The sequence below is a fragment of the Elephas maximus genome, chromosome 4 (assembly GCF_024166365.1).
Source record: "Elephas maximus indicus isolate mEleMax1 chromosome 4, mEleMax1 primary haplotype, whole genome shotgun sequence".
Taxonomy (NCBI): Eukaryota; Metazoa; Chordata; class Mammalia; order Proboscidea; family Elephantidae; genus Elephas; species Elephas maximus.
This window is the reverse complement of record NC_064822.1, coordinates 173,578,985-173,604,536: the sequence shown is the minus strand read 5'-3', so window position 1 is coordinate 173,604,536 and position 25,552 is coordinate 173,578,985. Positions and strand designations below refer to the sequence as shown.

General features: G+C 39.9%; 1 protein-coding gene across 2 annotated transcripts in view; it reads right to left on the bottom strand.

The window, feature by feature from the left end:
• POLR3B (RNA polymerase III subunit B) overlaps positions 1-25,552 on the bottom strand; it is a 145,573-nt gene that overhangs the window by 15,707 nt on the left and 104,314 nt on the right. For both annotated transcript variants that reach the window (XM_049884249.1, XM_049884250.1), the window contains 4 exons: positions 21,934-22,143; positions 19,516-19,674; positions 17,688-17,805; positions 15,857-15,999 (listed from right to left, as the gene is read on the bottom strand). In XM_049884249.1, the coding sequence (XP_049740206.1) occupies positions 15,857-15,999; positions 17,688-17,805; positions 19,516-19,674; positions 21,934-22,143 (630 nt within the window). The remainder of the gene's footprint in view (positions 1-15,856; positions 16,000-17,687; positions 17,806-19,515; positions 19,675-21,933; positions 22,144-25,552) is intronic.

The window sequence follows — 25,552 nt, the reverse complement described above, 5'->3', positions numbered from 1 at the left end:
TTCTGTACCCAAATTATAAGAACCCAAGGTCTCTGACCACCAAACACAGAGCCGATTAAACAAGGGGTGTGTTCTAAGACCTGGTTTTAAAAAATGGTGACAGGTATTTGTGTGTGGCTGATGTGCTACTAGGTCCAACAACGCACTGCAGAGCACTGCCTGCTTGGTTGCTTCTTGCCAGGGCTCCCCTGGCTAAGCCTAAACCGTCCGAAGGAATTTTAATTCCTATAGCTTACAACCCATTAGAAAAGCCATCTTTGATTAAATTTGTAATGTTGAACAAGAAAATAAAATGTCAAATCATTCTTGGAGAAAAGGACTAGAATTAGAAACGGCATCCTAAGAATGAACACAAAAGAAAACAAGCTACCAACTACCTGCACACTACTGATATTCTCTTAACTGCACTTTATTGCTGCCTTATTAGTATTGTAACCTGTAGGTGATTTTGTTGCTAAACAGTTTTTAATTCTCTTGGTTTCTTTCTCTCAGGTGGAAGCAGAGGGGTAGAACTTAGATTGTTAACCACAATCTACATAATTTAGAAAGTAAAAACTAGTGTACAATGGCAGGGGACTAAGGAAAAACTGTTCTATATTTGCAGCAAGATAAAATTACTTTGCCCTGTGTGTAAAGTTATCAACCATCTGCACCTACCGAAAAGAAACTGCTCTCAAAGAAGTTTTTCACTCCTCAATTTGACTTCCACATAATTACTCAAACTGTTTTCAAATAAAAAATTTATGATGTTCTAATCACCAAAAGCTAAAGTCCAACGATAAAGAATGCCATGTGCCCATTTAACACTGGTTATTAATGTTCTGATTTCTTAGTGGCTGCCAATAATATGGTCATAAGGCTTGTGGAGTTGAATTCTAGAGCATGTGTTACTTTAATTGGCTTTCTGGTTGAAACTGTATTATTTATTATAAAAAACATACACTTTCCTATAAGAAGTACAGATATAATTGGTTAATTTTATTTCAAATTCAGCTACCATGTACTAGAATTTAAATCAAGCAGAGTGTGTAATCCTTCTTCCTTCTCTCCAAAAACCCATCTTGTCCACACTGAAATTATCTGACAAAACCCGAGAGCTACTGGGAAATCTGCTCTGAAAGAGATCAAACTGTAAATCTAGGTGAACCGACAACAACATTGTTGAGGAGTGAACGAGATGTTAAAAACATCAACTCTGAAAGAGGCCGGTCCTGGGACATGCTCGGGTGAGAAGGCAATTTTGGCTGGTGAGGGGCTGGGGGTGGGGTGGGGTGCAACTATATCCCTGAAAAACAAAACCGAAGAAAAAACTCGGCACCCCTTCAGCAGCAGTTCACAGGGGGATGCTGGCGTCTGCCTGTCCCCCCTCCAACAAGGGAAGGTGGGAGCGTGGGGCGGGAGGTGCACAAACTGAAGCATGACATGCTTATACTGGGGGAGGGTGAGGACAGAGAACTCCCATTTTGTGTTTTCAGTTTGACTGGACACTGTTCATGCAAATCCGACTTTATGATGTTGTTAGAATGAAAGAAATGCTCCTTCCCTTGAAATCTGAATCTCCAATCACTTTGCTTGAAATCTGATGAATATTTCCTGCAGAGCTTCCTTTTTGGGGAAGTTATTTTCTTATCAGCCCTTTGCTGAGATTTAGTTTAAAAATGCATATAAACAACATTTGATTTATTTCCTGCCACTAGAGGAACTGCTTTGGCTGCATCTGAACCGAGGGCACCTGTAAGCCAAAAATTAAATCTTCGCTAACTTAAAATTACTTTAGGTTCTGCAAACCCTTTTATATGCCAGGATGGTTCCCATAGCAGACAGCCCTGTGTTGTTTGTTTTGTGTGAAAGTGAATGATAAAAGATCCATGAAATCGACACAGAAAGCCAGAACAGCAGAAAGAAGCGAGGGCTCTCCATCACTGCGGCTTCTACCCTCTGCTGACTTGCGGAACAATGGGAGCAAGACATCCCACTGCAGATCTAACACAGCTGTGCATTTCATTAGATGGAGAGCACTAGTGACACAAGTAAATAATTAACTTATTCTGGTCCGCTGACTGTGCTTATGAGACCAGTCATAGCTGACAGATTTTAATACAAGTTAACACAAAGAGGCCATAATGAGCTTAGACGCTAAAACAAAATATTTAGACAGAATCTGATCATCTCGAATCTCAAATGAGACAGATGATATTTAAAAGTGTGTATTTTACTGAATTCATTAGGGAGCAGAAACAGTTCTCACTCTTAGTGCCTGGCTTTTTTTTTTCTTTTCTTTTTAAGGTATTTCTATTTTAGAATTCGTCAAATCCCTAATCAAAACGTGAAATTTTCTTAATTTTGAATGAAAAACTTAAAATGTGTCTTCTCCAGGGACAGAGGTATAAAATCCCTTCCAATATTTAGAACTCTCAAAAGTTATGATCACTGACCCTTAATGCTGGCTTAAAAATGTAAATGCTATGCAGTCTGCTTCAGTGTGTTAACACTCCCCTGGATCCTTGAAAAGAGGATGGACTACAAATAAACCATATCTAATGGAAACTGTTGTGAAACAATTACCAGTTCATACCTTAAATGCTTACACAGCATTTCAGATTTTAAAATAAAATTTCATCCCCTGGCTCATGCTGGTGTCTCAAGCCCATTGTTTATAGCACAACCTCCTGGCAGTGAAATGCAAACACACCCGCTTACCAGGCTCAGGAGAATTTAATATACTAATCATAGAGGCCAGCTGGGAATCAGACCATAAACTCCACACCACAGAACTCTTAAAGACGATAATAGTTAATAAGGAAAATCAAAAGTAGAAAGCTAGAGCAGAAAGGGACTGCAAATGCTCAGTCAATAAAATATGATTCCATTACCATCAACCTTAATTTCAAGCTGTAAAGGCAAAGAATTTGGGGAGTCTAAAGAGGGTCGCTATGAGTCGGAATCGACTCAGCGGCACTGGGTTTGGGTTTTAAAGACACCACAAGTTGACTGTCCTCGCACTCAGGAATGGCAGATCTGGGGACCCACGGTTGCAATTCTCTGTATCATGCCCTAGGCACAGGGGGCTCTTACGCCAATTGGTTACTACTATTTCCATGGCTTCACACAGCAACATACAGATCATTTTGAGAATAGGTTTACCCAGCAGAAGTCCAGAGAATCTGATCAATCATTTGACTATTTTAGGTAGTATTTCTGCTTAGTAACAGCAGTTGACTTGTTCAAACGTCATTTTTACTTTGAAGCCAAAAGTTTTAGTGTAATAGATCTGTGTAATGGATCTGGCTTAATTCAAATAGAAAAAGGAAAAGATAAAAAAAGAAAAAAAGGTAAGAAAAAAAGGAAAGCATTCTGGTACCGTATCAAGACAAGAAAGCAAACACTACCACCTGCAGAGGACAACTGTAATAACACCTTCAATTCAAGGGCTGTTTCTGCGGTGACTTCAGTGTGTTGAGAACTGACTAGCAAACGGTCTTCTATTTTGTTGATAGCCAGGTCTCACTGTGCTTTGCTTCAGTTTATGTAGCGAGTCTACCTTCTCTATGTAACTACTTCTGGATTAAATTTATTACTCTGAGGTTGATCTATATTGTTACTCTTGCTTTTTGAGTGAGGAAAGGGAGAGAACCATTTCCCACAATTACCAAGCAGATGCTGTATGGCACGGGCTTCAATGGAGGGTGGATATAAAGAGATTCAGGGCCTCAACTCCACACCCAGGGGCATCCTATGCAGATGAATTTGACTAGATGTTGAAAACTAAAACATTATACGAATTTTGACTGGATACTGAAAACTAGAACATTATACAATTCGGACTGCCACCTTCTAATGCACAAAGTGATCTGGCAATCCATTCTGTGGGATAATACTAATCAGAATCTAAACTGCCTCCTTTTACTCTCTGCGGGTACTCTGCTGGTAGACCAGGTTATTTATTCGGCGCAGTTTCACACCCTCTGCACTGAAGGAAGGGTGAAATGGTGCTGTGATTTTTCTCTATCAGTCACAGAGGAAGAAGAAGGCTGGTGTTTAGTAGAGGGAGCGAATGTTTGACTGAGGCCCCGTAATAGCGAGGTTCACAAATGCAGGGGAAATGCCCTCTGTAAAGAGTTCGCCACCCCCTGGGGTCTCAGACCTATAAATGTCAGGATATCAAGGAACCTCGTGACCTTAATTTGACTCTTTGCTCTTCAGCTGATGTTGTGTTATTTGGGGGAGGGGGAGCACCACATGCTAGTGAGCCTTAGTTGCTTGGCCTTTGTAATGGGAATAATTAGCCACCTATTTCATGAGGCAATTGTGTTAGAAGAACAGATGAGCTAATGTCTGAGAGGTACTTTGAGGTCCTCAGAGAAAGGCAGCATCTAAATACAAGGAATTATTATTATATAAGAAACCTAATTACTCTCAGCAGGAAGCAAACTAGCAAAGCAAAGGAGCCCAACTTAATGAATAGAAGGAGCAGTTGCACTAACTTCAGCTGCAGAGGCGAAAAGAGGCTCACTAGGAGTAGTGGGCTGTTCAGGTCATTTAACAGGATCAGGATGGTGTCTCCGAACAACTTCACAGGGCCCGGGGCTGTAGGTTTCTAGTTGGGAGTAGTTTACTGCCGATGAATATGGCGGTAAATGGGGCCAAAGAAGCAGCAGAAATGCTTTCAAGTTCGACTGTTCCTATTTAGTAAGAAATGTTTTGCTTTGGATAAACTCATCTCTCTGTGCCTTCATACATTCAGAAATGTAAATCTCTAAAATGAAATGGGAAGGCTAACACAGGTGGTTGCTCCTTTCTTCCTTCCCCGCTTCTAGCTATGGAATTAACCTCCCTGTGTTTTTCACACCGCCACCTTAAATAATCCCAAGGGGGAGAGGGGTAGACAAAAGCTGTTGAATCGTATTAGCTTTGTTCAGTAGTTGAATCATTTCCAGATCTATCACATCACTTGCCATATCCTGGTTGACATAATTTTAATGTGGCTCTTCCTTACATGTTAACAGATAAATAATGCATAAGAAAACTTGATTAGCTTTCTTATTAAAACATCACTCTAAATGAGAGGAGGCGCTAGAAGACAATACAGTTTTTACAGGGCTTTCCCAGGAGCAGCTGAATGGTTTGAGGTGATAAATTTGCATAGTCTGAAGCACACAAAGGGCTGATTAATTGAAACCCTTACGACTTTTTTTTTCTTTTTTTTTTACGATGCTTCTGGAAGCAGCTATTGTAAAACAATAACCATAGGAACTTTACAAAATACACACAGCTCAATGTGTCAAGAGCTTAAGAAAATGCGTTGAGGCTACACTATTTGGAAATAGCATTGGAGATTTTTATTCTGGGCCATAAAACACTAAACACCCTAATTTCAAAGCTTTAGTTGGATATTTACTGAAAGGTCAGAGGGTTACTGATTAGTTAATGATGTCCAAAATTTGTTCTTAAATATGGAAATTAAATAAAATCTTCTTACAACAAGGTGTCTCCATGGACAAAATAATCCCGATTTCTAACACTAAAGTAAGAGTTGCCTGAATTTCTCTTTGGACCCAAACTCAGAAGGATCATTTGGCAACAAGTACCTTATCTTGGGGCTCACACTGTTAGCGTCATCAGCCCCCCTCTTCCCTCCCACTTAGAAACTTCCATTCAAGCAGGATCACGTGAAGTAGGGAGCCAAGGATCTCCAGACTGTTTGAAGCTTCAACTTGCAGAGGGTTTTAGATGGTCTCAAGTGCTACATAAGTACAAGGTGTTATTATCATTTTAAATCAAGGTTTTTTTTTTTTTTTTCACTCTCCCAGCTTTAGAAAACACAATCTAGAAAAAGGAAGTAACAAATGAAAGTCTGGCAAAAGCAAATTTTTTAACCAAATCTTGCTGAACAAACAAACTTTCTTCCTGGATTTTCTGCCACACGTGAGTTAACATTTTCTTACTTCTCATAACCTCATTATATCTACTGTATAAGGATTCTTGAAGGTGCTGGAGAGCCCGGGTAGGTTTTCTTCTGATAAGCCTTCAATAAAAATCTCAATAAACAAACTCAGCAGGTTTTGTAATGATTTTTATTAATCTGAAATGGAGGCAAATCATCTTACAATGAGAATTTTGTGGAACAAGAAAGGGTCAAAGAGGAATCTCCCAATCAATTTTATCTACATATGGGTAAGCCAAAAATAGATACACTGAACCATTCCGTGAAATTACTACATTTTGATAAGACTATACTTTTAAAACAAAGGTTGATTTGACTCCATTTAAACTAGTTGCCTTGCCCTCAAGGATTTAGGGGAAGAGAGGGAGGAGTGGGTGCCATTACCTCCGATTTGCAGTTATTAAAAAGCTTCTGTTTGCCAGGACAAACATTCTTGCTCAAATACAGTTTTTCCTCCTCTGCTTAGGAATACTGTTTGGTATTGCTGCCCAGTTCTGTGATCTACAGGACCTTTGTTGGAGGTGCTAATCCTTTTTCACATGAGAGACTGAGAAATGTTCTTTCAGGGAAGTGATATATTGCTTTTTTTTCCTCCCCACATCAAAGGAGTCCACTTTTTCCTTCCTCATTGTGAATGGCAGCAAAAGTAAGAAGAAATCTGGAAATATAATAATTTGGTTTGCCTGGATGCTGAAATGAAACTTAGCTTGGGAATTCCTTACGCAGATAGATAATTTTTATTAAAGAATTAAAAAAAGAATTGGAGCAGGAAATTGGCTTACCCTTCCAATAAACACATTAGCCATTAGAGAAAGCAAGGCTCCAGATAAAAATGTTTGCCCTTGATGACTTCCCTTCTTGTAAAATTTATACCGAAGTTAAAGAAGCTATATGTTATTTCTATTTTAATAGAAAGTCTAGTTCCAAACATGATTTCAAGCAGCATTATATGTGAATAGCTCCTCCTGTTCTTTATCTGTATCTATAAAGCTGGTCAAGAAAGAATCTGAAGAAAGAGAAGACATGAAGAACATTCCAGACCAATATTCTGCTCTATCTCCCACTGGAGCATCATTATATGTCAGACATCGAAGGCATGACTTCACTCTAAGAGTACCTAGAAGTCTAGAACACTTGGGAAAGGAGAGCAAGACTCCAGGGTTTAAATCCTTTTCCCTAGCTTAATTTAAAACAAAACTGAATGAAACTTTACTTCCCTTGTAAACACACAACTCGGGTGTATAGGTTACTGCTGATTAACCTCACCTTTTCCAGTATTTTGCATGTTACTAGAGGATGAGTTGCTCTAGAGTCTTGATCAAAGGCCCACTCTTGTTGGGAGAGCTGGCTCATTGCACACGGACTGGTGAGACACATAAGCCACCTCACAGAGACCCAAAGGAGGGCTGTACTTCATTAAGATTCTTTGAATTTCTCATTAGAAGCCTAGACCAGACTGAAATTCCCTTATGTAAAAAAAGTACTCTGTGAGTGAATCGTGTCTGCTTCTGAGCCTGGAGCAGTCTTTATGTTAACTGTGACCCCATCTTTTTAATGAAATACTTCTCTCCTTCCTCAACACCTGGCTCTCTGCTCCATCCTCCTCCATTTTGGAGGTCACAGAAGGTGATGCTACTTATTGGGTCTGTCACATTTTTAAACAGCTTCTGATCAAACATGTTCACTCTCTTCAGAGGGCCTTCTCTGGCCAACTGCACTCATTTATCACGCGGCACTGATGCTGATTCTCAACGACTTAGCACCGACTTTCTTGCTCCAGTTTACCCAGTCCTTCTGCTCTCTTCAGTCTTCTTCATGAGCTCATTTGTAACATGTAGCATAGGACTACCTCTGTTTAGTGGCCTCTGCACACTTGTTTTAGCTAGCTACTAGTCATCCCACCACCTCTGAAGCGATCAGGCTTGAGGAGATGAGACATTCATGTTTTGTGAAACTAAGTTTTCAAAGCTCCTCTAATTGGTAGAGGTGACATTTTTAAGAGGCGATAGCTACAGAACTGCATGCCACATGCTATCTATGTTCAAGAATCTTTAGCGACAACTGTTAAACTTTTAACAAAAGACAACATTAGGCAATCTGCAGCGTGACCGTTGCTTTCTGAACATCAGGAAAAATAACTGCAATGCTCTAATTGGAGAAATGGAAGAGGGTAGGCAAAAAGACACGTTCAACTAAAAGATTCTTCAAATTTTCTCATGGAGAATACATATGTACCAACTTACAGATGATGCTATGAAGAAAAAAATAGCACTTCCAAACATTTTTTTATTTCAAGAGTGAAAACTAAGTTCTACTAATTACTACTCTTACTTCAGCTTGTGTCAGGACCAAAACAGAAACAAATCACTGCATGAATCTAGGTGTGACATGTATACCCTAAAAACTCACAATGCTGTGACACTTTTTGTCAGCTCATCTCATGGCAATTACAAACAGCATGTAACTGATGTGGTGGGCTACATTTTCCATTTTCCCTCACATTTTACTTGCCAACATCCAACTTTCAGTTTTGATCCGGTTCCTCTTTGGGTCCGACTCTTAAGTGGCTGGGTTATTGCGTGGTTTCCCGCAGAACCATGCCAGCTGCGTACAATGCACGCTTAATGTTCCAAATAAACTGCAACCACTATCCAAAACACTTACTTTAAGAGCCTCTCATTTTTTCTGGCTTAAACTATCACATCTAGCCAGGTACATCCAAAGAACGGTCAAAGTTGAGAGCACAAATATTCGCTTCCTTCTATACCTGCTCAAATTCTTGATATTGCTGAGTTTTAAGAAAGACTACCAAAGCGAGACCAGGGGAGAGTGGGAACACTGCTTTACAACAGGTTGACTTTAGAAGGAAAGGTTACTTGAGAATACAGCACTATTTTAGGAGTCTATCTTAACATGGGGGTTTGGCAGGCATTTCTGGAACAAGGTGCGTGAGACTAGACATTTATTCTGGATTTATGGCAGAGGGTGCTGTGCAAAGCTGTTTATCCAGGAAGAATGAGAATTGTGAGAATATCTTGAGAAGACACAGAAAAAAATATTAAGAAATACTAGGATTCATTCTCAGGAAAAGGCTGTATCTTTTCTAAGGAGAAATGTCTGGGAATATAGCACTCTTGAGGCAGAGTTGTAATGAAATATCAGAAAAGAGCCACCTTTAACTGGATTTAACAGAATGGGAAATGTACTTAGATTCAAATCCTGGCTTTGCCAGCTCTAAGCTTCAGTGGACAAACTACTTACCTCTCTGAGCCTCAATTTCCTCATTTGCTAATAATACCAACTAGAATTGTAAAGGTGAAAGTATAGACTATAGATGAAAATACTTCTAAATTATTCAAACACAAAAGGTAAAATACTATACATTTGGGGACAGTCGGCATATAGATGACTCCCAAAATTTATCTCTAGCCCAAACCTCTCCCTGGAGCTCCAGACCCTAGAACTAACTGCCTACATAACATCTTCACTTGGAGTCTAACAGGCATTCCAAACCTGAGGTCCAATCTCTTATCCCTTGACTCTGCCAAACTCCAAAATCTATTCCTCCTTCCCCAGTCTTTCCCAGCTTGGTAAACAGCACCACCAGCTACTCAGGCCACAAATCTCAATCTCAGTTCCTATCTTTCCCTCTCCCAACATCCAAGCTATCAGCAAGCCCGGTTGGCTCTATCTCCAAAGTACATCCAGATTCCATTTACTTCTTTCCATTTTCTTCTGCTGCTATCCTAGTCTAGCCACCTCCTTTCCTGCCTGGACCACTGCAAGGTCTCCTTGCTTCCCTCCCTGCTCCCTCTTCCAACATGCTCTCCATATGGATGGCAAGGCAATCTCTTAAACCTGTAAGTCAGACCTTGTCACTCCTTCGCTTACACTCACCATGCAACGGTCCTATGGATTCCCAGCACATTTAGAATAAAGTCCAAACTCCTTTCCTCAAACCTCATTAACACTGGAGTTAAAAAATATTAAGGTATAATCCTATAAGGAGAAAAAGTAGGCAATGAGGTATCAGTGAACAAGAGATAACTATACAATTTTGAAAGGTGATGAGTAGAGGCAGGAACAGGAAGTGACTTAACAGAAGAAGAAAGCTAATCTTGAGTTACCTGTAGAGAGGATATGGTGAAGTGAGCTGATTCAGGCTTCATCCCCTTCCTGGGAAAGCTCAGGAAATAGAGACACAAAGTACTGTGAAAAGTGGAGTGGAACTGAAAGCAGGAGGACTCTCAAGTCACTCAATCCAGCAGCAATTCCAGTGGGCTCTACTTTTAAAATGTATCTAGACTCTGATCCCCTCTCACCACATCCACTACTATTATGCTTTTCCAAGCCACCACTAACTCTCATTTGGGTTATTCCAATCACCTTTTAACTGGTGTTGCTGCTGCCTCCCTTGGCTCCCCTCAGACTGTTTTCAACTTAGTAGCTGGAATACATTAGATCATATCTCTCATCTGCTCAAAATCCTCCAGAAGCACTCCCTCTTACTCGGAGTAAAAGCCAAAGCCCGCACAGTGACTTCCAAGGCCCTTCATAACTGACCTCCTCCCTTGACGACTCGCCCCCTCATTCACCCTGCTCCAGCCTTCCTTCCACCCGGGATGCTCTTCCTCAGAGAGAGGGTTTGCTCCCTTACTTCTCAGGGGTCTTTACTCAAATGTCATCTTCTCAATGAGGTATTGTTCTCCAACCACTTTACCTGAAATTTCAAGCACTAACTAACCCTCCCCCCAACGCTTCCCTACTTATCCCCCTCCCATATATACATTTTTTCCATCACAGCACTTATTATTTCCATTTTCTTTGTTTTGTTCACTGCTTATCCCCAGGGCCTAGAACAGTACAATATAATTAGAAGACACTTAAGAAATATTTGTTTAAATAAATGTCTTTGTAAGAGACTGTCCAACCCGAGTTCCTACCCCCCACCCCATATAGCCAGGAAACTACCCTCCTCTCCCAATTCCTGCTTGAGAAACAGAGCCGTAATAACCACAGGGCCAGGAGTAGCAAGGACAACAGAGGGCAGGGGGAGGTACAGGCCTGATGCACAGGAATTAAAGGAAAGTCTGCACGTGGAACTTCGCACTCCGGCCCCCTGCTCCTGGCTGGCTCCCACAAGGCCAGTCCACAGACTGAAACACTGCCCCACCCTCACTCCAGTTCCACCCTTTGGGCAGGAGTTAGAAAGACCCTACTATGTGGAAACTGAATGGCCCAGCAATAAAAGTGGTTCACTGCCTCATTACCCTACAAGCAAGTTAACAAGTTCTATCTATCTATGGACACAGAGCTTCCAGTTGCTTTTTTCTAGTTCAAGGATGTAGCAGGCATTAGAGAAAAGCGGCCGCCAACCACCACCACCACCACTACCACCATCAGACACTAAACAAATGAGAAAAAAAAAAAAAAAAAAACACTCTCAAGAAATAGAGACAAAATAAAGAACAGAAGAAAACTAAATATAAAAAAAACCACACAAGCTGGCCAGGCTCTGCCCAGCTGTCCTGAGGGGTGAGGGACTTAATGTCTCAGCTCACCTACTACCAAGTCTTGACACACTGGCTAGAAGCTTTGGCTTCCAGAACCACCACCACAGTTTGGAGCAACAAGAGTGGAGGCTCTAGAAGGGAGATCTTCTGGAAAAGCAAAAAACAGTCCTAGAAGACCGTTTGATCATGCGGAAAATTGTATTAAGAAGCTGTTGACGATACGAAAAGAATGGTAGTAAGAATTAAAGAAAATTAAGCAAAATAAACATAATTATTAGCTTCAGAAAAAAAAAAACTGAAGCTACATAACAAAGAAATGCACTCAACTACTTGGTTTGGGAGTGAACAATACATAGTAATGTGATCTAAATAATTACATAAACAAAAATTTTGATAAATCTAGAAACAGGGAGTTGGGGAGGGGAAGAGAGCTAGGTCCTCCTAGCTATCATAACAGGAAATCCATAGGTAATGTCTCAAATTGATAAATGAAGACATAGCCGTTTAAGGATATTACTTAGAAATATGAAGGTAAAAATGAGAACAAATTGCTCTTGGGAAGTAGAATTGGAAGAATGGCTGGGATTGATGTTTTTCAGTACAAAAAAAAACATTTTTCATACTATTTGGCCTTTTTAAAAACCACATGCATGTATTATTTAACAAAACATTATACTTTGAAGAAATAAAAACAATGTTTAGTTAAGGGTCCTATGTAATCCTTTCCACTACTCTGTTACAAGTTATGCCACCTATTTTTTGTTTGTTTGTTGGTTTGTTTTCCCCCCAATCTTTTCAATAAATCGGATGAAGCTGTAAGAGAAGGGATTATCAAAGGAACCAAGTCTAATCAGAAGGTTTTACCCTTGGATTAAAAGCCATCTGGAAAAGGAAAACTGGGAAGACAAACTCCTCAGTACAAGCGAAAGGTCACCTAAACCCAAGAGGACTTCTTTCAGTTTCATATAGAGATGTACAAGTTAAAGTTCTCCTAAGACTGAAAAGCTCTCTAAACTCTGATATGTTTCAGATCGTTGCAAGTTGGAAACAACATCCATCAATGAACATTATCCTGATCATATTAACGGCTTGAAAAAATGTTATAGCACACAGACATGCTTCACTTAGGGGTCTGTATTTAGAGGCTTTTACTAGTCAGATAGGAGCCCTGGTGGCACAATGGTTAAGTGCTCAGCTGCTAACTGAAAGGTCAGCTGTTCAAACCCACCAGCGGCTCTAGGGGAGAAAGATGTGGCAGTCTGCTTCCATAAAGATTTACAGCCTTGGAAATCTTATGGGTCCTAGAGGGTCACTATGAGTCAGAATCGACTCCATGGCAATGGGTACTAGTCAGGTATGGTTTGATTTTTAAAAGCACTGCTTTGGCTACACACATACATGCACTCATACATAGTGTACAGATTAAAACCTGAGTAAAGTCAACCTATCAAAAGCAAAGAACCTTTTTCCCTTTTCCTTCCCCTACCTTCTAGCATTTTTTCATTCATTCATTTATTCAACCATTATCAACTATCTGCTAAGTGTCTACTATGAGAAAAGCTCTCTCAGACTTTATGGAGAATACAAGGACATGGTCCCTGCCCTTAACAAGTTTAGTGGCATTAGGACACAGTGGGTGATCACTGAATTGATGGCCAGCCTTCAACTCTTCACACAACACTCTGAGGGATGACGACCAAGGACTTGGGTATTGGAAGCTTATAAACTGAATCCAAATGAAGATGTTTTCTTACTATATGCAAAGCTTCCAGTGTTAACATTTGATAAGAAGACTATCAAACTTTGCTCTTGTCCAGGTAATACCAAACCAAACCTGTCTGATTCCAACTCCCAGCGACCCTACAGGACAGAGTAGAACTGCTCTACAGGGTTTCCAAGGCTGTAATCTTTATAGAAGCAGGCTACCATAACTTCCTGCCATGGAACAGTTGGTGGGTTCAAACCACTGACCTTTCAGTTAGCAGCAGAGCTCTTAACCACTGTACCACCAAGGCTCCTTCCTGTGCAGGCCAAGTAGAATAGAGACAGTCAATAAGGTTATGGTTACCCTAGAATGACGTAGAAATGCATCTCAGAAATTGTCAAGACGAGGAGAAAAAGAGAAAGTTTCAATACAGAGAATTTGATTTTCACTGGTAAGTAGTTCTCAAGATATTTAAAAAAAAACACTCCAAAGAATTTAGCAGCTCAGAGAACTGTATGAATTACAGGTGTCAAATGCACGTTTACAGATGGAACAAATTCTTTCTAAAATATTGAGACTAAAATAATCTGGCGTATGTGAACGGAACTAAAGATGCTCGGGGTGAAATAGTATCTTGATTTGAAACAGCTTAATCAACAGAGTGGCAACCCAGGCTGGGTTCATTTGATGAAACAAATAGTATTTGATATATTCGCTCGGCAATAAACAGTTAAAATCAGCAAGCATATAATGCATAGTAATCCCCAAACCAAGGAATTTAAAAAAAGATATCACACTAGTAATTTAAAAGCAAAAGTGAGATTCAACACTGAAGAATGAAAGCGGCTCATGTGAAGCACATTTCAAAAGCATGAATAATGGCCAGTGTTAATGACTACTGTCACCACTTCTCAAGCATTTACTACGTGCCAGGCACAGTGCAAACTGCGTCACAGAGAGGGCAGCCTCGTAGGTAGTTAACAGAATGAACTCTGGAACCAGGATACCAGGGTTCAAAAAACAGTTCTGCCACCAATGTGGGTGCCTCTGGCCCCTCATCTGTAAAATGCAGAGAATAACCTGTAAAATGTAGCTATTGCACAAGATTGTTGTGAGTATCAAATAATTCAGTATATGAAATGTGCCGAGAACATTGCCAGGCACAGAGTTTGTGCTTGTTATTCTTAAAACTTATACCTGGCAGGCAGAGCCAAAATTCAAATGCCAGGATAAACTTTCTACTCTGAAATACTATAAATGTTGACTAAGAAAGACCCTACTAATCGTGAGTTAATTAACAGTGATAGAGTGTTATGTTTCTTGCAGATAAGAAACAAAACGAAACCACAGATAGATGAAAAAGCAGCAGTAACCGTCAGCGATGACAGTGAGGCACACTGACAGGACCAGAGGGAGAAACACCACCTAGAGAGAGGCGCCACGCGCAGTGGACAAAGCACCGTGCTGGGAGTCACGACAGCCGGGTTCTAATCCCAGCTCAGCTATGAATGACCTGTGTAGCCTTGACTGCCTGCTTAATATGCACGGTCTGAACTTCCTTATCTGCTAAATAAACGGGCAGATAATTCTGACGTTTCTTCTGGTGCTGACATTCTATGACACTGCTGTCGTTATGATCTGCTGCATCGATTCCGACTCATAGTGACCCCACGTGACACAGCAGAACTGCCCTGTAGGGTTTCCTAGGCTGTGATCTTTACAGGAGCAGATCACAAGCTCTTTCTCCTGTGGAGCCGCTTAGTGGGTTCAAACTTGCAACCTTTTGGTTGGCAACCAAGCGCTTAACAGTTGCACCACAGGCAACTATGATATTATGACCCAACAAACCACACCGTGTTTCAAAGCTATACCTTTAAAAAAACAAGAAGGTATTATTATTTAACTTTTGAACAACCACATGTATTCAACAGGTAGATCATCAACTAACTGAATTTGTCTCCAATCTCAGGACGCCGAGTCTGTCTCAGCAGCATTTTGATCAGAAAGGCATCTTCAGCGTTTGAGGATATCACCACTCTTTCAATATATGAATCTGTTGCTCCTTTGTAGCTAATGTTAAAAGGTCATTAAAACTGAGTTTTCGTACTGTCCTTTGTGAATCTAGAGTATTCTGACATTTTAATTCGGGGCTCTAAAAGATGACCTTCATTTTTCAAGATTAAATTCAAATTTTACATGTATTTATAATTATACTTTTGGGCAGAGCAGTTTCAGGAGAATGAAATGAATAGCCTAGGGAAACAATTGCACTGTCTATCAAAAAATAACTCTTGAAGACAGAAAGTAGGTTAGAGGTTACCAGGGGCTGGGGGGAGAGGAGAATGGGGAGTTATTGCTTAACAGGTCCAGTTTCTGCTTGGGGTGATGAGAAAGTTCTGGAAACAGATGGTGGTGATGGTTACATGACATTGTGAATGTACTTAATGCCAATGAACAGAACATTTAAAAATGGTTAAAATGATAAACTTTATGGTACGTATATTTTAGCACAATACAAAGAAAAAAATAAATATAAACAGGTTAATCTGAAAAATAAAACAGGAATAATTCTGACAACAATATAATTTTTCAAACAATTTTTTTTAGCAGGGGAAAGGTATAAAATATTTCTCACATACGTGATAAATATTTCAGTACAGTTTCATAAACAAGTTGCGAAATGATACAATTTACCTTTCTGCCCATGACGACTACTGAATTTGTCTCCAATCTCAGGACGCCGAGTCTGTCTCAGCAGCATTTTGATCAGAAAGGCATCTTCAGCGTTTGAGGATATCATCACTTTTTCAATATATGAATCTGTTGCTCCTTTGTAGCTAATGTTAAAAGAAGGTCATTAAAACTGAGTTTTCAAACTGTCCTTTGTGAATCTAGAGTATTCTGACATTTTAATTCGGGGCTCTAAAAGATGACCTTCATTTTTCAACAGTAAATTCAAATTTTACAATTTCCTTTTCATAGTTTAAACATTTAGAATGGTTAACATTTACCGGAAATTTATTTGGAAGCAGGCACAATGCAATTTAATCTTCATGAAAGTCCCATGAGGTGTTATTCCCTTATTATTGGTGAGGAAGACCAAGGCTTAGAGAGGTTAAGTAACTTGTCCAAGGACACACGGCTAATATGAAATGGAACTAGGATTTGAGCTGAAGCCTTTGGACTCCAACTCTTAACCACTTTTTTATATGGCCTTTATCTACTCAGCTTTCCAATTATTAATTTTTTCACACATTTACCTTTTATCTGTTTTTCATACAACAAACATTAACAGTCTACTATGTGTCAGATCGTTGCACCCAAAAAACCCCACTGCTGTTGAGTCGATTCCAACTCATAGTGACCCTATAGGACAGAGTAGAACTGCCTGATAGAGTTTCCAAGGAGCACCTGGTGGATTCGAACTGCCGACCTCTTGGTTAGCAGCCATAGCACTTAACCACTACGCCACCAGGGTTTCACAGATCCTTGTGGGCTCTGGATATATGAAGATTAAGTAGGCACGTCCCTGCCCTAAAGGTACTTACACTCCCATAAAGGAGGAGAGAAAGTGCAGTAGAAATGTCAGTTGTCTGGAGAACTATAAAGGCCCCAGGTAAAAGTCAACCTGCTGGAGGCTGGGGGTGACAGTGCCTACAAGGAGGGGGCAGGCTGCTTTATAGAGAAGGTGACCTTTGAGTTGAGACCTGACCAGGGGAAGGGCATTCCAGGCAGAGAGTAGCATGAGCAAAAGCACAGAGGTAAAACAGAATGGCATGTTTTGGAGATTAAGAAGCAATTTACTGGAAATACAGGGCCTAGTGTACAAAGAGGTAGAGAGGTATGCCATGGATCACAGAAGGTCTTGTAAGTCTTACCATTTCATTTGGCCTTAATCCCATAGGTAACAGTGTCAGTAAAGGATTTTAAGCAAGAGAATAACATGACCAGATGAGTAATTTAGAAAAATCACTCTGGCAATAGTACAGAGAGAGTCTAGGAGGTTTGGCGAGGGTGCAAGACTGGAGGCAGACAGAACAGCGAACAGTAACTAAGAATCCAGGCAGTAGAGGAGAGTCAGAACCTAGGCAGCCAAAGCAAGAAGAGGGAGGAGAGAGGATAATAGAACTGCTAAGGCGACAGGACCTACAGGACGTGGTGAGTTGGTATGTGTGGCAGATAAAGGAAAGCAGTCAGGTTTTTGTTGGGGTGGCTGGCTGGATGGTGGAGCCACCACCAAGAAAGGGACCCAGGCACTTTTATACTTACGTGCCCTTTATCTTGCCGTTTCCTCCACCTGGAATACACTGCCTACGTGGTCCACAACTCAAACCCAGGTTAGAAGATCTACATGACTCTGCAACCTAGTTGTATCTTCCATGCCATGCCATTTTTGTGACTACTATTAATATCCCAAATTTATATTACTAATGCTCCAACCCACCAAGACCTACTTCTAATTTCCCCTCTTCATTCGTTTTCTTTGCATTTCTATGTTTTACCGCAAGGCCTAACCGATACCTACGTTATGGGCACATCTTTGTACTGTGGTTGCTGTGGTATGTTACTTCCTTCCAAAGGAATCTGGGTCACTGTGGGCATGGACTTATTTACAAGTACTTGTTTGTTTTCGACTTTCTCACCTAGGGAAAAGAGAAGTGTATTGGACACATTGTTATCTTGTGTGGAATATGAAGATTATTGGGGCATAAAATTATTACGGTTAGACCTGGTCCATGAAATCCAGACAGGGAAGAAAAAAAAAAAAAATGCATAGAGTAGGAACTAGACCTCAACAAGGCAAGCCGTTAAAAAAGTTATCGATTAAGATCATAGTGTGTATAAAATCAAGAAACTGATTTAAGGTCCACATTAACAAGAAAAGCCTTATTTCAGGTATGTAGCAATTTCATATATCTTTTAAGGTATCAGAACAGATTTGGAATGTTTATTTTATTAACAGTTATTTCAATCAGTGATAAGTCACCACCAACCTAACCTGGGCAATAAGGAAATAAAAATATTTCTTTCTCTGATTTCCCTTCTATTGCCATCTTTGCTTTGCGTCTTTTCATGGTATGCTCAAAGACCAACTATTGTAGCTTCGTCACAGCAGTGGTTTTCCCAGTTACACTGAGCAGGGCTACAAGTGAGATAAATTCTCCAAGAAACAAAGGCAGAGAGGGGGAGGGGGAGCCATGCCCTGTGTGCCTCATGGTGCCACCGCTGACACAGCACTCACTATCCAGGCCCCATCTATGACGCAGTCACGTGGGTAGCCCCTCCTAGCTCCCTCTCCAAGCTAGCTCATTCTCTCCACCTTTACCACAGCTAACAAGTCCCCTGTCCTTGGGCACCTGGTCTACTTCAAGAAGCTATCAGCTGCTCTCCCTTCTATTTTGTTTCCCTTTTCATCTTTTCTCCACACTATAGTCAGAACAATCATTTCAAAATCTATATCTGATCATATCACACCTATCTACTTAAAATTCTTAAGTGGTTTCCCATGCCTTTTAGGATCACAATGACAACAGTAACATGGCTGTAGGGCTTTGCTCAGTCTGGCTCCTACCTCTCTGTCTCTCCAAACACGTTCAGCATGCTCTCCTGTGCTCTCTTCATTTTAACCACACTGTCCTTTCAGGGCCTTTAGCTATCAAGCTCCAGGGCCCTTACACAACCTTTCCTGCTGCTTAGAACACACTCCTCTTCCCTTTTCACTAGTTAATAGTTAACTCCTACTTATCCTTCAAATTTCAGCTCCCTTCCTTGGGAAAGGCTAACCTGATCTTCCTGACTAGGTCAAATCCTCCTGCTATAAAATGGCCTCGTAGCTACCTATACAATTCTTTAACTTGGTTGTAATCTGACATTTGCTTATGTGTGATTCTTTGATCAATGTCTCCCACACTAGCCTGTAAGACCCATATGGGTGGGTACTGTGGGCTGCATCAACACAGTTAATATAAGTTTGTAATTACAACAGAGTCACACCTTTTAGGCAGAAGATTCTAATGTCAGTTTATAAGCTAAATGCACAAATGATAACATACTAGTGTAGATGCTGGAACATGACCCTATTCTAATTATATAATTATACGACCTATATCTCTTAAGTAACTTTTTTATATGATTCGAAATTATAATTAAAATAGATATATAAATAGAAAAACACATGCATAGAGAAATGGACTGGAAGGAAATACATCAAAACTTACCACACTGGTTGAGATAGGATAGTGGTATTGTGTAAGCTATTTTTTTTCCTGCACTATTTACCAAATATTCAGAAATATTGTTGAATAACTTTCATAAACTCAAAAAAAATGTTTAATGTTTTTAAAGGCTTTTACCTGGAGAACAAATACCATCTGCATCTAAAATTTCATGTCTCCAGATGGGTTTCCTCGTAGCAGCATCCAACATGGGCCCCATCACTTTATCAAAAGTCTGATTAGTGTATCGTTTCAATGTACATTTAGCATTTTTATATACGAGACAACGTCCAAACCCTAAAACAAAACAAAGATGTATATCACAACCACCAGTAATACAAAACTACAAGAAAACACTGATTTGTGTTATTCAATTCAAAACCAACCCAAGTCACAATCTGAAGAACTGGCTCAAGGACTTCTCCCCTATCTACTGTCCATATAGACACTGGAATCTCTACCACCTCTTTTAGCATGGAACACACTTTGCCATGTTGGAAACAGGTGAGAGAAGTCAAAAAGTGACAATGTAAGTCCTTCAGAGCATACAGCCACAGGATGTTAGAATTGGAAAGGGCCTTAGAAATCACCCATCTTTTACAGGTGATAAGAGTGAGGTCCAGAGCAGTTCAGTAGCTAATATCACCCGGCAAGTTGGTGGCAGAGTTAAGACTAGACCAAGTCCACTGACTTTTTACACAGGACTCTTGGCATAAATCCTTTTGGTGGGAAACTTCTATTATCCTCTCTGGAAAGTTTTTCTTCTTCTAATTTGGCCATTCAGAGGAAGCCCCAAACAAGCAAACAAGAAATTTTAATGTCAGACAGTCAGCCTCTTCCCTTGAAGAGTTTACTTTGTTTATATTTTTTGACCACATTTATCTAGTGGATAAGGGAAAAGTCCTGAGACCAACCAACGATCTACACAGTAAGAAAAATGTGCAACAATGGACAAAAAAACCTTCCGATGGGACAAAACAGTCAACCACAGAATCCCTCAAAAATCCTTATCAGTTATACAGTTACCCAAAAGAGCTGTCATTCCTTCAACACCAAATATTATTTCCCAAGATTCTGTGGCTGCTTTTCTGTACCCCCCTCCTTTTCTCTCTTTGGCTAAGCAGTTATTTAAAACTAGATTTTCTCCCTAATCCCCCTAGGATATACTGAGACATGACAGAGTTCACTTACATAGAAAACAGCTATTACTGGAGATATAAGTGCACAGCTGTAAAAGCCTTCACTTATGAATCTCCACCAAAAACAGAACTCTTTTAAGAAATCTAAGAATGTGAGCTTAGAAAATCAACCAGGTAAAGCGGATTCCTAAGTAAAATCTCAGTGTTCTAAAATACTTTTTTAAATATGAAGGCAACTCTGGGACAATACAAGACACTTCTGTAACTGATGAAGGTATATGTGTGTCTTCGAGCAAGGTCGCGGTCATCCTGGCTCCTAGTAAATTGGGTCTGGTGTTAACGAACGCAGCTCAGAAAGCCAGCTGGTTTGGAAACATTACATTTCCTATGATGGCCATTAACTGCAACGCGCTGCAGTGTGACTCTGAACTGCATGAAATCCAGGAGTGTTTTCTTTTAAGTGTAAATAGACATTTTATTTACAGGTGGTAGCTTAAAAGCCTGGGGACAGTACACTCAGATCATTAAATTGTGCCGTGGAGTTTCTGACAGACATCACAAAGTCTTCAGATTTCCACATAAACGTTACCAGTTAATCAGAAAGGAAAACATCTAGTTTTAAAGCATGGCTGTTGTCATTTGGAGGAAAAAAAAGAGGCATAAATTAAGTGCAGCCAACATTAATGCCAAAGACACATGTCTAGGAGTGCTATTACGGCTGCCTAGCAACTACGAGGAGGGAAGGGGCCGGCAGAGTGGGTATGCCAGGGAGAAAGAAGAGAAATAGAGACTATGAATAGAGAAGTCAGAATCAGATCAGGTGATGGCTAACAAACCTTGAAGCGGTGACTTGCAAAACTAAACTGTCAAAAAACAGAAGAAGAAAAGAGTAAAAACTACAAGCCAGGGTTTGTGTATGTATATTTTTAACACTTATCATCTAGTTTAAAAAAAAAAAAAGCTTAAAGATTATGGAGTTGAGATCTACAATAAAAAGTAGCCTTTTATATCTAAATCTTGCTGCTGGCCTTTCAAACAAGTTTGTTGTTCAATACATTTATTAAATACATCATTAGATATATTTTTAAAAACTGACTTCATTTCTTTAACTTTTGCTAGAAAATAAATTCTGAAAAATTTTTCCACTGTTGTGGAATTGTCTCAAGTCACCAGTAAAACAGCACAGACGAAAAAAAAAAAAAAGGATTCTCAGGACTGCATTTTACGAATTGCATAATATACGTGGAAAAAAAAGCCAATGCCAAAGCATGACCACTTCCTTTTTGCATATTATAACATTCAAATTGCTTGAAACTGATATTCGTGTTCTGACTCCAAGTGATTTTTACGTGAACCATCCTTATACCGAACTCTGCAGAAGGCATGTTCGGCATTAGAGATTTGAAAACCCACTCACCTCTGTCCAAGGAGGCCTTGTTTAAAACAAGAGCATCTTCGATATCATAGCCACTGTAACTCATGACAGCAACCGTTGCATTCTGTCCAGCCGGCAGCTTCTCAAACTCTATCAGCTCAATGGTTTTTGTCTTAACCATGGGTTTTTGTGGATATGCGAGGAGATACATGAGAGTGTCAATTCTGTTCCGCTGGTTGTATCCAATGGTACCTTCGTGGATATCAGAGAAAAAGAAATGCGACATTCTATTATGTGAAATAATTAGGTAGCAATGAGTACAGAGATGAACACGTTAACTTCGTTAATTAAAATGAAGAAATCTTCAGGTCAAACATTTCAAAAGCAATACCGTCAGAGTGGCCAATAACTTTTAAAAGCAGTTTTTCTCACTAACACTTAAAATCCTACAAAGAAGAAAAATCACATGCAGGGTACACGAATCCAAATAATTTCAATTTTTTTATTTACACAATTGATCCTTTTTGAGGGATTCTAATTTCCACTGGTTACTTTCACCAGTAAGTCAAAAATTCTGTATTTGGTTCTACTATGTTCCAGGCATAATTCCAGTTGCTGGAGAAAAGTAATTGGAGAATAACACCCAGTGTCTACATGCAAGGGGCTTATACGGTGGGACAGACACATTTCAATAAAAGATATCAATTACCAAAGCACTAAGTAAAAAGTAAAGAAGGAAAAGAAAGAACAGAATGAAGAAGGAAGGAAGAAAGAATTCAAGTGAATAAAGCAAGGAAGAGTGGATTTATTCATCTGTTAAGGAGTTAATAAAGACCTACTATGTGCCAAAGGAGCCCTGGTGGTGCCGTGGTTAAAGTGATGGCTGCTAAGCAAAAGAAAGGTCACAGTTCAAACCCACCAACTGCTCCGTGGGAGAGAGACAGCAGTCTGCTTCTGAAAAGATCACTGCCTTAGAAACCCTGTGGGGCAGTTCTACTCTGTTCTACGGGGTCACCATGAGTCAGGATCCACTCGAAGGCAACAGGGTTTTTTTTTCTCATGCCAAACACAGGTGAGAAAATGGGGAAAGGCATGGTCCCTTCCTTTAAGGAATTTAGGGCACAGTCCAATCAGAGATTGGCTCTTCCCTACTTAGCAAATGTCTTTCCACCTAATTGGTCCTGGGAAGGGTGTAACTGGGTCACTGTCAGTTGGAAAATGGAATCAGAATGTTAACCTCTTCTTTCTTTTCCTTGTAGAAACACACTGAATGGGGTTCATGGGCCAACTCTTTATTCTCTTGGGTTTGCAGACAAACCGTTGATCACACTCAGAAACCTTAAAATTGGGAAAGCCGGGCTTGCCCTACTGTGGAGCTTAAATGTGGGCTACTGCGGCTCCTTAACTTCTAGGTTTATCTTTTTTTCTTCCCCTGAGTGGCTGAGAACAGATGTTAGTATTAGGAGAAAGAAGGCAGCTTTAAGCTTCTCTCTCTTGCACATGCTTCTGTAGTGACACACACATATACCATACCCACAAGCCCCATCCCTTTGTGCCATTTAATGGAGTATGCCGTAGAGTAAGCAGATACCAAAACTCCATATTTACTTTTCTCTTCATACTCATGTCATTAAATCAATGGTGATTTCAATTTAAAGATAAAAGTAACCTATTCCAACAGCAAAAATGATATGGCATTCCTTGACGGTTACTACTAAAAAGGAATCATAAAATACGTAGGGTCTACCAAAGAGATGAGCGCCTAGCACATTGTCAGAGTCACTGTAGATGGTCAATAAATGTCAAGTGAATTAAAGAATCCCATTATACACTTGATGATACTGTGGATCTGTGCTTAAATCTCTAGAAAACTTACCAAGATTCAGCTGAGCTGGAATACGACAGCCAAACTGAACCTCATAAGCTTTTTGTTGAGTTTGCACTATAAATTGCCCATTAATTTTATGTTATTTTAGTGCCAACTAATAAACTGGGCAGGATACCTGGCACTAGATCACTTGCTATTTTAGTAATAAAATCACTGCTGCTGGGATTGTGGTAAAAGTCCACCAACAGTAAGTTTTTCTTTTACATGAAATCACTTAAAATTTATGTTGAGATTTCAGCTCCAATTGTATACTTCACCCAGCTTGAGGCAAGGGTTCAGGCAATGTCCCACCAGGCTGCCAAACATGTCTTCTGAAACTTGGGACCAGTGTTATTATGCAGCAGGAGGCATAAATGGCTGCACCTCTAACAATGGCACAAGAGACAGGATCCTGCTATAAATTGTGCTAGCAGGCCCAGAACGTAATTCTTGGGCATTCCAGCTGACCACTGAATGGATGAAGAGCAAACGAATCAGCAAATGTTTTGTACTTATGATCCCATCAGGGACTTTTCTTTAAAGGGTTTTGAAAGAACCTGTGAGGGTGCACATGTATGTACATACATTATTAGCAGTAAGTACTGACCATGGCTGTGTACCTTAAAACACGATTTATACATCATGGCTTACTCCTATACCTTACAACTTCAAAATGCCATCAGATTCCATACTGTTTTATAAAAATTAGGGTCTATCAAAAAAAATAAAATAAAATAAAAATTTTTTTTTAAATCACACATAGGATGGCTGATTAGCTATTCTGCATTTTTGAGAAAGTGTCACGCAGAAAATTAAATTACAACGCTAGCCTGTGGGAAGCATATGCTCAAATTGTCGTTGCGGTATGCCGTCAAGTGGATTCCGACTCATGGCGACCCCGTAGGACTGAGTAGAACTGCCCCGTAGGGTTTCCAAGGCTGTAATCTTTATGGCAGTAGATCACCAGGTCTTAACTCTTTCTTCTCTGCCTTCCCTTGCCCAATTTCTTCTTTATCAATGTTATTCAACACAACAAATTTTCCCCGTTTAAAGTATATAAACTGATGAATTCTGACAAATATATATACCTGTGAAACCACCACCCCAATCACAAGTCAGAACACTTCCATCACCCCCAAAAGATCCCTCCCTCTTTCCCTGGTCCCAGGTAACCACTGATCTGTTTTTACCACTATATAAAAGATAAGTTTGCATTTTCTATAAATAGAACCACATATTAGGTATACTTTTGTGTCTCCTTTCATTTAGCAGTGTGACTCTGAGATTTATCCTGTGGTTACGGATATCAGTAGTTCATTCCTTTTTATTGCTGAGCAGTATTCCATTGAAGGAATATACCTTTTATTTATCCATTCACCTGGTGATGGATATTTGTGTTGTTTACAGTTTTTGACTACTGTGAATAAAGCGGCTAGGAACGTTCAGGTTCAAATCTTTGCATGTTTTTCTCCTTGATAACTACCTAAGAGTGGAATTTCTGAGTCATTTAGTAAGGGTATGACTAACTTTTTAAGAAACTGCCAAAGAGCTTTCCAAAATCATTATACTGTTCTATATTTCCACCAGTACTGTATAAGAGCTTTGGTTACTTCACATCCTCACCAATACTTAAGTATGTCAGTCTTCCAAATTTTAGTCATTCTTAATGGGTATGTAGCGGTTTCTCATTAAATTGCTGTTATTTTAATTTGTATTTACCTTTTTTTGATGGTTAATAATACTGAACATATTTTCATGTGCTTACTGGTCATTTCTACAACTTTGTGAAGTGTT